General features: G+C 36.5%; 2 protein-coding genes and 1 pseudogene across 3 annotated transcripts; all 3 read left to right on the forward strand.

The window, feature by feature from the left end:
• Window positions 1-1,288: 1,288 nt before the first annotated feature.
• LOC147536277 (putative F-box protein At1g32420) lies at window positions 1,289-2,999 on the forward strand. Its single transcript, XM_086641588.1, has 2 exons — window positions 1,289-1,378; window positions 1,477-2,999. The coding sequence occupies exon 2, from the start codon at window positions 1,482-1,484 to the stop codon at window positions 2,886-2,888; it is 1,407 nt and encodes a 468-aa protein (XP_086497714.1). The 5' UTR covers window positions 1,289-1,378; window positions 1,477-1,481; the 3' UTR covers window positions 2,889-2,999.
• An 895-nt stretch (window positions 3,000-3,894) lies between these two features.
• On the forward strand, window positions 3,895-5,941 carry LOC147536278 (pentatricopeptide repeat-containing protein At5g66520 pseudogene; annotated as a pseudogene). The gene has a single exon (XR_015225561.1). The product of XR_015225561.1 is annotated as a pentatricopeptide repeat-containing protein At5g66520 pseudogene (transcript).
• A 3,461-nt stretch (window positions 5,942-9,402) lies between these two features.
• LOC147536279 (putative cyclin-D6-1) lies at window positions 9,403-12,811 on the forward strand. The gene is made up of 9 exons (XM_086641591.1): window positions 9,403-9,896; window positions 9,977-10,060; window positions 10,154-10,237; window positions 10,348-10,440; window positions 10,557-10,752; window positions 10,829-10,959; window positions 11,048-11,177; window positions 11,249-11,349; window positions 12,450-12,811. Exons 1-8 carry the CDS (start codon window positions 9,642-9,644, stop codon window positions 11,344-11,346), a joined length of 1,071 nt encoding a protein of 356 aa, XP_086497717.1. The 5' UTR covers window positions 9,403-9,641; the 3' UTR covers window positions 11,347-11,349; window positions 12,450-12,811.
• Window positions 12,812-13,832: the final 1,021 nt, after the last annotated feature.

Raw genomic sequence — 13,832 nt, forward strand, 5'->3', positions numbered from 1 at the left:
TCACAATGCCCTCTGACACCACTCCAGTAGTGGTAGAATATAGTTCACTTTATTTAGAAACTTTATTTGCCTTTTTTTCACTATTTTTTTGTATGTAAATTTGTTAGTGTTATTATATGTTTGTTTTTTCTAACCACATCCCATATATAAGCTCTCTTTCTCTCTCTTGATTTGCTTTAGAAAAATCGCAAGTAAGTAATTTTTCGTTCTTACTCCAAAATAATGTGGGAGTCGAGAGTCAAACCGACAACGGACCAAATCGACAACAGACCAAACCGAAAGGAAGAAGACAACAAGAAGGCTTCGGCTTATTGTAGAGGGAAAAAATGGTTATTTTTGTAGAAAGAAAATGGGTTTTTAGTAGGGGTGAACATCGGTTGGATAACCGACTTTTTCGGCCAATCCAAAGTCCAAACCGAAGGGTTCGTTTTTTTCAAATCTAAATCCGAACCAATCCGTTCATGGTTTGGTTCGGTTACCGATCCGAACTATGCATGAACGGTTTGGATCGGTTGGATAACCGAACCACCTGTGATATTTTACCATATATAAAATTTCGCACTTTCGACTTAAAAACGTGGAACTAACTTAACTATTGAATTAAGCTACAACTCTCCACGCCATTTACTTCTGTTACACATGCATTAAGCTACGATATTAACAAAAATAGAATTAACTTAACTATTAAATCTCAACCGTTCATCATTCCTATCATTTATATTTATATATATAATATATAAAAAAATAACAATAAATGGTTTGGTTCGGTTTGTTCGGTTATCCGTCAACCAAATCCATGAACCGATCCAAACCACTCGGTTTTGTCATTTTAACATCCGAACCAATCCGGAATACTATTGGATCGGTATCCAAACCGTTGAAATCTGTTTGGATCGGATTGGATCGGTCGGTTTGGATACTAAATGAACACCCCTAGTTTTTAGGTTGTTTTAACCCAAAATGTTTTTTTTTGTAGAGAGAAAAAATGGTTATTTTTAGGACTGACTTTATATCAACACGATTGATGCTAGGCAATTAGACCAAATCGTTCTAATTGTGTTAGGTGCCAATAGTAAATGTAGTTGGTGCCCCTATCTATACACTTCCCCACCAAGAATAACTAACTTACCTAACCAGTTTCCCAAGTAGTGACGTCATAAATTTTCCGGAAAAAAAATAGTAGTGACTTCATATCTCTTATGTCGGTCAAGTTTAGTTTTAGGATGATGGAGAGTTAAAGATATAAACCCTAATAATATAATATAACCCCCCAAATTCCCACTCAATCACCCCCACACAAACAAATTCTCTCTATAATATTCTACTCCTCTTCCTGGTCGCCGCCGGACAAGAACTCCCGTGAGTTGTTTGAGAAAAGGTGAGTCAGTTGTATTGTTCTCAAATTTAATCTATTATTAGGGTTTTATTCAATTGATTTTAATATTATTATATTATATTTTGATTTCTTGGAATTAGATAGGATGATGAAAGCAGGAGTTACTACTGGTAGTAATGGTGATGACGATTGGTTAGTAGTTGAGATACTAACCAGACTCCCTGTGAAATCCCTTGTTCGTTTTAAGACTGTTTGCAAGAATTGGTCTTCTTTAATTCAAGAAGATCAACACTTTATTGATTTACACCTCACTCGTTCCAAAACAAGGCGTCATCCTCGTATATTTATTGTCGTTCCTCTACCACGCACCGAGGCACAGGAAGAATTCCAATACAAATTGTACTTTACCACATATTTTGACTCTTGGCCATATATCGAATTCCACATTACAGCTGACCTCTTGTTTGAAGATGAAGAAAAAGAACCAGTATGTGTCTTCCCCATTGGCCGCGACACGAAAAAACTGAAACTAGTAGTTGACACAGTAAGTGAGATACACTCTACTTCTTACAATGCCATTACAAAACCTCTAAACGGCTTAATATGTCTCATTGGTGATTATAAGAATCCTGGTGCTCGTATACGTCATATTAGTACTGGACAAGAATCACCTTGGTTTCAATCAACATTTGAAGTAGAGGATAAATCTAAGCGTGCTTATTCCCTCAACGGATTTGGTTTTGATCCTGCCACTAATGAATACAAATTAGTACTTGTGTGGAATTTGTGGACGTACGAACATACAATTTGTGAAGTATTGACCATTGGAGGCCAAGGTAATACTAATATTAACAACAATAATAATAGATGGAGGAGGATCAAAGATGTCCCTCGCCGAGGACAATGGGATGATTCTGTTTATGCGAATGGTGTTATTTACTGGACCTTTTCCCGTATTTGTCTTTGGGGGCCAAAACATGGAGGATGGCCTACTATATGTTTACTCGCATTTGATGTAGGAAGTGAAAAATTTAGAACAGTCGATGTCCCTGATTTCATTATTCATCAGTCTGAGGGTCAACCATGTAAATATGTTGGCGGAATTATTAAGTTACTTGAAGTGGATGGAAATTTAGCTATGCTACTTTTTTTGAGCAAATTTACGTTCAAGATGTACATATACGAAGATAATGATTACAAAGACAAGAGGGATGAGAGCAAATTTAGCTATGCTAGTCCTCGTAAGAAGAATGGAAGATGGTGTGAAGTGAGTACTATCACATTGCCTTTTCATACGGACAAAAATTATTCTGTTAAGTTCAACACTTATGTAGGATCAGATGATAAGATTTTCGTATCATCAGTTGTTTGGGGTATTAAGGAGGAGAGATTTGTGTCTCTTTATTGTTACAACTGGAAGAAGGATAGTTGGACAGAAATTGATGTAAGTGGAATCCCTTCCTCAGTTCCACAACTATGTCCTCATAGTTTTTCTACTACTTTTTTCGAAAGTCTTTTGTCCGTTAGTAATCTCAATGCCCTTTTACACTAGCGCAGTAGTGGAAGAAACAACTTCACTTTGTTTAGAAACTTTATTTGCCTTATTTTATCTTTTAATTTTTTTCATGTAATTTTGTTAGTCTTATTATATGTTTGTTTTCTCTTACCACATCTCATTTATAAGCTCTCTTTGTGTATTTGGATTTGCTTTAGAAAAATAGCAAGGAATTTTCCAAACAATCAACGGAACAAACCGAGAGGAAGAAGACCAATTTTAGAGGGTAAAAAATTGGCCATTTTTACAGTGAGAAGAAGAGTTTTTCGTTGTTTTAACCCAATTTATTTTATCTATACCTCCACTATATTAGAATTTTATATTAGTTAAAAATATCGTTGATCAATCATATGGTATTTGCCAAATAATTAAAGTCACTGATGAAGGTTACTTAGAAATCCAGAATACATAAAATTAGAGGATCGTAAACCTCAACAACTGAGATTAGGGATGTCAACGGGACGGGTTTGGGACGGTTTACCTCTTTCTCAAGTCCGCCCCGTTAGTAAACGGGTTTTACCGTTCCCGCCCCAATAGTTAATCGGGTTGGGTATTTAATTACTATACCCGCCCCGATTAAAAATTATTTAACCATTACCGCCCCGCCCCGTTTAACATAAATTTTCATATTTTTATTTCAAATAAGTTATATTAATAAAAAAATATAGATATTATAAACAAAATTTTATAACAACATCAACTATAAACACTACAACTTATTACATAATATAAAATATAAAATAGTTAAATTGATGATATAAGATAAAAAGTTTTAGAAACCTATTGTATATATAATAATAACATATTTAATCGGGGCGGGGTGGGTTTTACTACCTAATCCCAAACCTCGTCCCGAACCCGGTAAATGGTTTTATCTTCATACCATTACCATTTCATTTAATAAACGGGACGGTAAAACTCGTTCCATTAGGGGCGTGTTCGGGTAAAAACCCACCGGTCCAGACCAAATTGCCACCCCTAGCTGAGATCTTATTTCATAATATTGGATCTGGATTTGGCTTGATATCAATGGGCATCATCCATCAACACGTCCATTAATGGCAGTTGGAGCTCAACTCGCTAGTCCATTATTCTCATTTCCTCCCGTCATGAGTAATGACCAGCGCCACCATTACCGCCACCACCCATTTCCACCATCTCATAAAAAAATGTACAAACTTGAATCAAGTTCGCCAACTCCATGCTCACTTAACCACCACCGGACTTCTCCAATTCGACTCCCGCCTTCTCGGCCGCCTCTTCACCTCCGCTGCCACCACCTCCTCCTCCTCCCATGATCTCCACTACACTTCTACCCTCTTTTCTCAACTCCACCACCCAAACATCTTCTTCTTCAACACCATGATTAAAACTCATTCCTTAACTCCCACCCCCTTAAATTCCATCCCCATTTATACCCAAATCCTCAAATCAGACCTTCTTCCTGATATCTACACCTTCCCTCTTCTCCTCAAAGCTTGTACCCAAGTTCCCTCTTTCCCTCAAGGTCGTTCAATTCATGGCCAAGCCATTAAATTCGGTTTAGATTCTTATCTCTATGTTAATAATTCTCTAATCCATTTCTACTCCATCAATTCTCATACCCAAGATGCTAGAAACTTGTTTGATAATGGGGACGAATTAGATATTGTTTCTTGGAACTCTATGATTAGTGGTTATGCAAGAATTAATGAAATGGGTAATGCTCGAAAGCTGTTCGATGAAATGCCTGAAAGAAATTCAATTTCTTGGAGTGCTTTGATTTCTGGGTATGTACAAAATGGGTTTTCTAAAGATGCTTTGAGTGTTTTTTCAAGAATGCAAGTTGAGTTGATTAAGTTTAGTGAGATTACTTTAGTTAGTGTTCTTTCGGCTTGTGCTCATTTAGGTTCACTTGAACAAGGGAAATGGGTTCATGGGTACTTAAAAGCTAATCAAATTGAAATTAGTGTTTTTTTAGGTACATCTTTGATCGATATGTATGCTAAATGTGGGGAAGTTGATTTAGCTTTTGAGGTTTTTAATGGGATGAAAGAGAAGAATTTATTGGTTTGGACTACTATGATTAAAGGGTTAGCAATGCATGGAAGAGGTATTGAAGCTCTTGATTTGTTTTTCGATATGGAAAAAACAGGAATCGCTCCTGATGATATTGCTCTTATAGGAGTTCTTTGTGCTTGTACTCATTCTGGTTTAATCGATCAAGGTCGAAGAATTTTCGATTCAATGACTAGTGCTTATAGAATTAGACCTAAGATTGAGCATTATGGGTGTATGGTTGATCTTTTTGCGCGTAATGGGTTGCTTAACGAAGCGAAAATTATGATTGAAACTATGCCAATGGAAGCCGATGCACTCATTTGGGGTGCATTAATGGCAGGATGCAGATTCTATCATGATATTGAATTAGCGGAGTACGTTGTTAAGAACTTGATTCAATTAGAACCCGAAAATGGTGGTGTTTATGTACTATTATCGAATATTTACTCTGCTTCGGGTAGGTTAGAAGAAGCAAGAAAAGCAAGAAAGTTAATGGAAATCAAAGGAGTGAAAAAGATCGCTGGGTGTAGTTCGATCGAGATTCGAGGAAAACTGCATGAATTCATTGTGGGTGATAAATCACATCCACAAATAAGAGAAATACTTACGAAATGGGAAGAAATTGAGAAGTTTTTGAGTTTAGAAGGTTACGTTTCTAAGAAAACAGAAGTTTTGCTTGATATTGATGAAGAAGATAAAGAAGATGCTTTAGCTAAACACAGTGAGAAATTAGCTATTGCTTTTGGATTGATTAGTACTGAAGATGGGATTTCGATTCGAATAGTGAAGAATTTAAGAGTTTGTTATGATTGTCATGAAGTTACGAAATTGATATCTAAAATTTATAAGAGAGAACTAATTGTTAGAGATCGAACTCGGTTTCATCATTTTAAAGATGGAGCTTGTAGTTGCACAGATTATTGGTGATATTTTCTTGTTTTTGGTTGGCTGTAAAATGTAGTTATCGATCGTTTTAATCTATTTTGGAAAACAAAGCTCATCTCTAATCATTTTGTACTTCAATCTATGTTACATCAATATTCCTTACGAATTAGTTGTCTATGAAGCTCCGTATTTTTACTGGATTTCAGTTTGTGTTACACACACATAAGAGTTGGGGAATCAGGGACAGACCCCTGTCCTGGGCCAGTCCTGAGGCTATTCTCCCCCCAACTGCTCAGCTTCTGTGTACTTGAGAGTGTCGGCTGATGCGAGAATTATCCACCGAAACCAACAGAAACTAAATATGCATTATTCGATCCATTCGATTGCTTCCAAAGCTGCTAAATATTCTTCGATCAACTTAAAAAGATTGAAGAAACGAAAAAAAAATTTGAGATAGAACAGAGAATAGAAAAGAGTTGCAGAAAATTAAGGAGGATGTAAGATAGAAAACAGAACCTGTACTAAAGATCTTTCTGATTGTTCTCATGACTACCAAGTAACTGATGAAAAGAAGTTCATTGAAAAACATGATTGAATGCAGCGCTAACGAAATCGTCTGCACTAGATCCGACCGCTGAATGAGGACAATACTTCATCAATGCTGCACTCAATGATGGGTTGCTTCCTTCTCTTCTTCCACTAGAACAGATTTTGGCTTTGTTTATTTCATCTCATTCTATATATAGGTGTTTGGGAGATAAGTCAAGTCTATTCGAAGTAAGTATTCTCCTAATCTATCTCAATGTTACTTAGTACGCAAATCACTCTAGTACAGATACACGACCATGTATGAAGTACGCTAGGGGTATACTTATTCCGTATGCCGTTTGCGATTCTGGTATTTCTTTTGTCTATTTTCCTAGACAATATAATCTCTTTATGACGCATATGTAACCTACCCTCAAACTATACACCTTCGTCTACCATCGAAACAATTCCCGCTTGGGTCTTTACGCATACACCAATACATGGAGAACTATCAAGACCGAAGATCTTGCAGGAGTAATCCAATCTAACGGCTAAAGTTGGGCCAAGTAGGAGTGTACAAAAAATGTACACACATTTTGAAGTCTCTCCACCAAAACAGTCATTTTAAAATTCTGGTGTTCTTTCTAAATCTGATATTAGAAAAGAAGTTTGGATATGATTCTCTCGAACAATTTTTGTATGTGTTTTTCCTTTCAGACAATTACAATACCTTCTACCAAAGTTTATGTTGGTCATCAAAATTCATCTTCATCTATCACCTCTTTTTTTTCCGAAGTGGGATTTGAAATGTAACTCAGAGACTTGAATAGACTTGGATCGGTTTTTAAAATGTATGTTTTTATTGTAGTTGTAATGTATGTCTGCATGCTCACTTGATTACATCGAAACGATAAATTATTTACAGTATAAACAAACACCATAATATACAATACGAAGTACAAAACAAAACCAAATCTTCCAAAATCGAGATAATCATAAGCTATCTTCAAATCCTCGTACTTCTAGACACAAAATGAAGACATAGGAACAACAATATATACATTTAAACCTAGATTACTTCATCATATTTTTCTTCTCCTTTCATTGATCCTACCTTTAGCATCATCTCGAACAATACCTAAAACTTCATTGGGAGGAGAACAATGCCAAATACAAGGTTTTTCCAATTTATGCCCCATTTTTGCAAACTTATCTGCAGCTTTATTACCTTGTCTATAAATATGACTCATCTTGTAATTCTTCAATTCTTTTAATATCAACTTAACATCTTCAACTTGTTTTTGAATTTCTTTTGATCCAACCCGAACCCGATTTTCAATCATATCAAACAATGTTTCTTCATCTCCCTCAAACCATACATTACTATTCCACCCATTTCTTAGTATCAAATCAATTCCTCGTTGAAGCGCAGTTAATTCGTTGTTTTTCCTATTGATCCTGAGTACCCAAGTATGAATTCGGCTTTATGGTTCCTTAAAACTCCACCGATACTTCCCTGTCCATTTTTATATCCGACCGAGCCATCAAAATTTAGTTTAGTCCAACCTAAATCAGGTTTTTCCCATGTAACTTGAATCACTTCATGATGAAATTTTCTTAATGACAAACTAATTTGGATTTGATTATGAATTTGTGTTTGAACCCTAAAACACTTTGTTAAATTAAGCATTGTGTTTCAAATAAACAACTTAAATTAACACTTTGTTAAAGGCCTATCAAGGCTTAAAAAAATCGAAAAAAATTCAACGTTTTTATTTACAAAAATTGGGATTAAAATCAACATATATATGCAAGAAATATAAAGACAAAATTCAAATTTAATGGTTTTTAAATAGGAGAAAATGCATACAAATTGCGGGGGGAAACGACGAAATTTCATGATAGGGAGAGATGTTCAAGTAAAACCAGCAAATCTTTCATGTTCATTTCTTGAAAATGAGATTTTATGTGGATAAATTGGAGTGTGATGTGAGAAAGGCAGTTTGTTTTTCTTTGGTGGCAAGGCAAGCAAAAGACAAAGTTCATCCTCCAAAATTAAAATTGCAAAAAAATCTCTCATTTTGTTGAACTTTTAAGAAAGATTTTTTACTTTTAAATTTTTATTTTTAAATAGTTTTGATTTAATTAGAAGACCCATTAACATTTATAGTGAGAGAATGAGGAAATGTTCAATTGGTTGGTGGTGGTCCTTATAAGTTATAACTGAAAATAACAACCGTCAATTAAAAAACTAACAGAGAAAGCAAACCCAAACTTAACCGTTAATTCTCAAGTGCTAAAAGTGGAAGGTAATCTTATTAGACGGTTAATTAATTACTTGGGGTATGTCATCCTTAATTAACCTCTTGATCTTTTACCTGTAATTTAGCCAAAAATGCAAATATTTACATTGGATTCGTGGTTGAAATAAATTAACATATAAGTTACTTTGTACGCTTCAGGGTCTTCTAGTTTGGTAAGGAAAATGTTCCTACTTCCTACGCCCGACTACCTCACTCTGTCGGAATTTACCCGGGAGAGTGGTCGGACATAATATCAGGGTTGTTTATTTTTCTAGTAAGACATAAGAAATCCGGTCAGAACTCAACGGGAAAGTGGTCAGACATAATTTCAGGATTGTTTATTTTTGTGGTAAGACATCAGAAACTGCAAGTGTCCGTAGTCATTACACTTACACTTGTCACCTAAGAGATGTGAGAAGGCAGCTGTGGGATGATTCCACTCCAATTCGCCAGCCACGACTATGTGAGAGGTATCCACAAATTGTTACTCCATACACGTCCCGGCCATCAACCTAAATCTCGAATAGAGTGTGTGACTGAACAAGATGTAAAGAGAATGAATTTTACTTTCTCTCTCTCTAAATCTGTGGTCGATCGAAGATGTGTAAGTTTCTTGAGACTGAGTAGATATATCTCTTGCCATGTCTGAATTTGTATAGTCTTTACTCGAATTGTCTGACTCAAGGCGAACCAAAATTAAAATTTGAGACAAACCAAACATATATATAATCTACATATAAGAGTTTAGAGAGCTCGAATCCGATTCAGATTTTACTCAATTTTTCGAGTCAGATATTGATTCCCTATAAAAGGGCAAGAGGAAGAGAGAAAGACCAGTCTAAACTTGGAGTCTTCTTTCAGTTACAAACAGACAACCCTCTTTCTCTCTCTAAACTCTCTCTCTCTCTCTCTCTCTCTCTCTCTCTCTCTCTCTCTCTCTCTAAACTCTCTCTCGCTCTAAACTCTCTCTCGCTCTGAACTCTCTACAATCATAATGGCTTCTGAATCCGAGAAAACTTCTTTGATCGAACCTTCTTCTGTATTCTCTCCAGATGAAGAAGAGAAGAAAATTCCTGACGATCTTGAATATCCAATAACTAGCTTCACTGACTACCAGTCGGATATGACTCAATTTCTTTTCACGTTTGAATCAGATCACATGCCTAAAGAGAACTACGGTCAAAGATTGAAAACTAATGATCTTGATATCAATACTTTTCGTGAAGAATCTCTCCATTCAATTGATGAGGTAAAATCAAGAACCGATTCAAATTTCTTGTATGATAATTTGATCGTGTTTTCTAACTCAAGATTTTTTCATATTTGTAGTTATTAGGTCGTAAGTTTCACGAATTTGTACTTTATTATGCGGTAAACTACCTCGATAGATTCCTCTCCGTTCAAAATTTTCTGGTAAATCAATCCATTAAACGTCAGATTTGAAGTTTTTGATTTTGATCTTGTTGATTTTTGAATCATCTTGTTGATTAAATCTTGAAATTTCAGAATGGAACGGCAACTGCTGTTTCTTGCTTTTCTCTTGCTGCTAAAGCGCAGATACCAGAATTCGTCGATACTGATGATCTTGAGGTAATAAGTTCGCCTAATTCATCAAACTGCAAAATGTAATTTATTCTCTCTTAAATTTTTATCTTGTTGATTTGATCGATGAAGCAACTGATTAATTTTGAAAAATTTAGAGTGGAAACTCATGGATGTCAAGAGCAATTGCTGTTTCTTGCTTTTCTCTTACTGCGAGGACTATACTTAACTGCAATCATGATGGTCTTGAGGTAATAAGTTCGATGTGGAAATTCATCAAACAGATAAACTGCATAATCTAATTTCTCTCTCTCTCTCTCTCTTCTTCTCTCTCTTAAATGTTGATTGCTGATGATGAAAATTACAGAGATTTGGATACGTCCTCGATGGAAACGTAAAACAAGTGGAGTGTCTGATTATTGGAGCCCTAAAAGGGATTATGCATCCAGTAACGCCTTTCTCATTCCTCTACTTCTTCATTTCTTTGGCCAAACTTGAATATCAGGAATATGAAGAACCTCTTATACGTCGTACGGCTGAGATTATCTTCAAACTTCAAAAAGGTAAAAGAAGAATATCATTTTTTAGGTTTTCTATTGGAGTTCCAATTGTTAATTGAATTTTTTCTCTACTCCACAGAAATCGATCTTTTAGAGTTTAAGCCTTCGATAATCGCAGCCTCTGCAATCCTTATTGCTTTTAAAAGACTATTTCCTTGGCAACTCTCTTCTTTCACAGATGAAATTACATCTTCTATCTTTATCAATAAGGTATATTTAACAACTCAAAAAACAATCTCTTTCTCTTATTTTTCAATTTCTCTGTTTTGATTTGTTAATGGTGTTTTGATTTGAGCAGGATAGACTAGTTGCTTGCAGTGAAATAATGAAATCAATTCTGATGAATAGCAAAAAACCAAAATCAGTATCAGATATTGTATTCTTAGAAATCCCAGAGCTTTATCAGAAGCTTCAGCTTAATCTGGAAGGTAAATAATTAAGATTAGAAAGATACTATTATTATAATGCATAGAGATAAACAAACAAGTTGTTATTTCAGCTCCCTCAGATGATTCAACTATGGTGGAACCTGCTGATAGAGATGATAATGACCCAATAACCCAAGAGAAAGACATTTTCCAGGATCAACAGAAATAATAGGTATGACTTCAGGTCAATTCAGTATCTGAATCTCATTTCAATATTCATTCCCAAACTACTATTATCTAGTATGACATCTCCATTTGCCCCCCCTGTTCTTTAAACAAGCCCGAGCGTACCGAGCCAGGCCCAAACTCGACTGGTAGATCGGGCTGTAGTCTGGACTCTGGACAGAGCAGCCTCGGCCGGGCTCAGCCTTTCTTAAGACTGTCCGGGCCTGAAAGCCCTTCTATTTGACACCGCTAGATAACACGATGCTTCTTCCGTAGTTGGTGTGTCTTGCTTGTCTTGAGACAGTCCATTTCAAATTTGGGCCGTCCCTTGAAAACCCACCTAGTTGGCACCACTACATGGAAACAATGCTTTTTTACCATGGTTGTTGGTCTCGGGTGGTATAGCCTCAGGGCAGGACCCATATGTCTAAGACAGTCCCAGGCCAGGTCTGGGTTGTGAGCCTAGTTGACACCACCAGATGGAAACAATGCTTATTTGCCATGGTTGGTGGCCAGGCCTGGTCTGTCTTAAGACGGTCCTGAACAGATTTGGACCCCGTAGGGCGCCTAGTTGACACCACTAGATAGAGACATTGTTTCCCACTGTCTTTTACTTGTTCTTAAGACTACCCATATATCTTTGCACAATTAGATTTTAAACAGGCCCAAGCGTACCGGGCCAGGCCCAAACTCGATGGAGTTGCAGTCTGGACAGAGCAGCCCAGCATGGGCCTCGTATGAGCCCTGACCAGGCACGTCTTAAGACTATCCGAGTCGGGAAACCCTTCTATTTGACACCACTCCGGCTTCTTCCATAGTTGGTGGGTCTGGCTTGTGTTAAGATGGTCCATGCTAGATTTGGGTAATCCCTTGGCCCAGGCCTGGTCTTTCTTAAGACGGTCATGAACTGATCTGGGCCGAGTAGGCGCTCCTAGTTGATACACACCACTGGAAGGAAAAACTGTTGCTTCCCATGATATTGAATAACTGTTTGAAGATAAAGAGAGAAGTAGTAAATGAAAATGAGAGTTGTATTTTGCTTCCATTCTCTGATTTTGGCTTGTTCTTGGGTAGCTTCAGTTACTAATACTTTTTTCTCATTTTCAGGTGAAAATGGCTGGAAGATTGATGGATGTCATAGGACAAAGAAGATATGGAGTTCATTTTTCAGTACTACCAATGACAGAATCAATTTTCATTTTTTACCAGGCTATGTTAATAGAAGTGTGTCAATATTGATCCAGTTAGCAAATTCTTAATGTGATACTTAAATAGAGTTCATATTGATCCAGTTACCAGAAAAAATGGTCTTAGAAATCAATTGAGAATAATTGTAAAAGATGGATTTATGCTAATCATTGTTGACATGTTTGTTTCAAAAAAAGTTAAATTCACAGAAACATGGATGGGCAGGGTTCGAACCTGCGCGGGCAAAGCCCACATGACTTAATGTCATGCCCAATAACCAATCCGGCGCGTTCATTTTGGAGTTTCCAAGTTACATGAACTTTGAAAGTGCGCCATACCAGACTAATACTAGAAGATCAGTCTATTTCAAACCTACACGAAATCAGAGTCTCCATTTCAAGCCAACACTCTCGCCCTCTTCCTTGATGAACGTTTTCACTCTTGACGTCTTGATTTCTATTGGGGTCGAGGTGGATCTACTTATGTAGAATCATCCGGAAGCCCAACCTTGCTTAATTTCCTTTGGTATGGATTTGAATCGTCTTTCAAAACGTGTATTGTTATTTTAGTTGTGATGTCAAATGTCTCATTTGGGCTGAATTTTGAAGCTACGTTTATTAGCAATTTGTACTTCCCGTATCATTTTGTAATAAATTATTTCTCTTAATATGTCCTGCAAATCTGACGACAAAATGTGTATTAGGTAAAAATATCAGTTAAATCGCGAGGCTTCTCAAACTATGAGTGTGCTCGAAACAAAGTACCAAAACAAACTTGGGTCGAATTTGGTATAAGAGAGATGTGATAGAAGTATAGTTCCACATGGAGTAATGCTAGTATATGTACTCTCTTTTATGTTGGAGACTACGATCTACTATAGTCATTGCAATGACATTGATAAATCAAGGATGTGATAAACACGATTGCCGTCTAATTTAAATTCTTACAAGAGTGAGTTTAAAATTCAACTATACTTATCGTGGGATCATACTTCTAACACATCTCGTCATAACCACTAATCTCGGTTTGTTTTGATACAAAAGACGTACAAATCGAAGTTGCAAATGTCTGCTCCCTCTAGGCTCTAGCTATCCCTTCAGAGGAATGTGTGTGTCTGCTTGTTCGAGTTTTGGAGCTCAAAGCAACATGGTATAGGTAGGTTAGTTTGTCGGGTAAGAACGCTACGCAATTTGCTATGACTTACCAAAGACTTGCTAGCGCTTCGCAACACTAAGGTGGGGGTAGTGGCTCAGGACATTGGGCGACATTTTCATGTCCCTCAATGTCCATGTTATTGGTTCC

Source organism: Eschscholzia californica, unplaced genomic scaffold, assembly GCF_041429995.1.
Source record: "Eschscholzia californica isolate CP2 unplaced genomic scaffold, dmEscCali1.0.p SCAF_5, whole genome shotgun sequence".
Classification (NCBI taxonomy): Eukaryota; Viridiplantae; Streptophyta; class Magnoliopsida; order Ranunculales; family Papaveraceae; genus Eschscholzia; species Eschscholzia californica.

Bases quoted from the DNA above. Each gene is read 5' to 3' on its own strand.
- LOC147536277 (XM_086641588.1), top strand. From the start codon at position 1,482: ATGATGAAAGCAGGAGTTACTACTGGTAGTAATGGTGATGACGATTGG.
- LOC147536279 (XM_086641591.1), top strand. From the start codon at position 9,642: ATGGCTTCTGAATCCGAGAAAACTTCTTTGATCGAACCTTCTTCTGTA. The intron at 10,061-10,153 runs GTAAATCAATCC...TTGAAATTTCAG, and splicing joins TCTCCGTTCAAAATTTTCTG to AATGGAACGGCAACTGCTGT. The intron at 10,441-10,556 runs GTAATAAGTTCG...TGAAAATTACAG, and splicing joins GCAATCATGATGGTCTTGAG to AGATTTGGATACGTCCTCGA.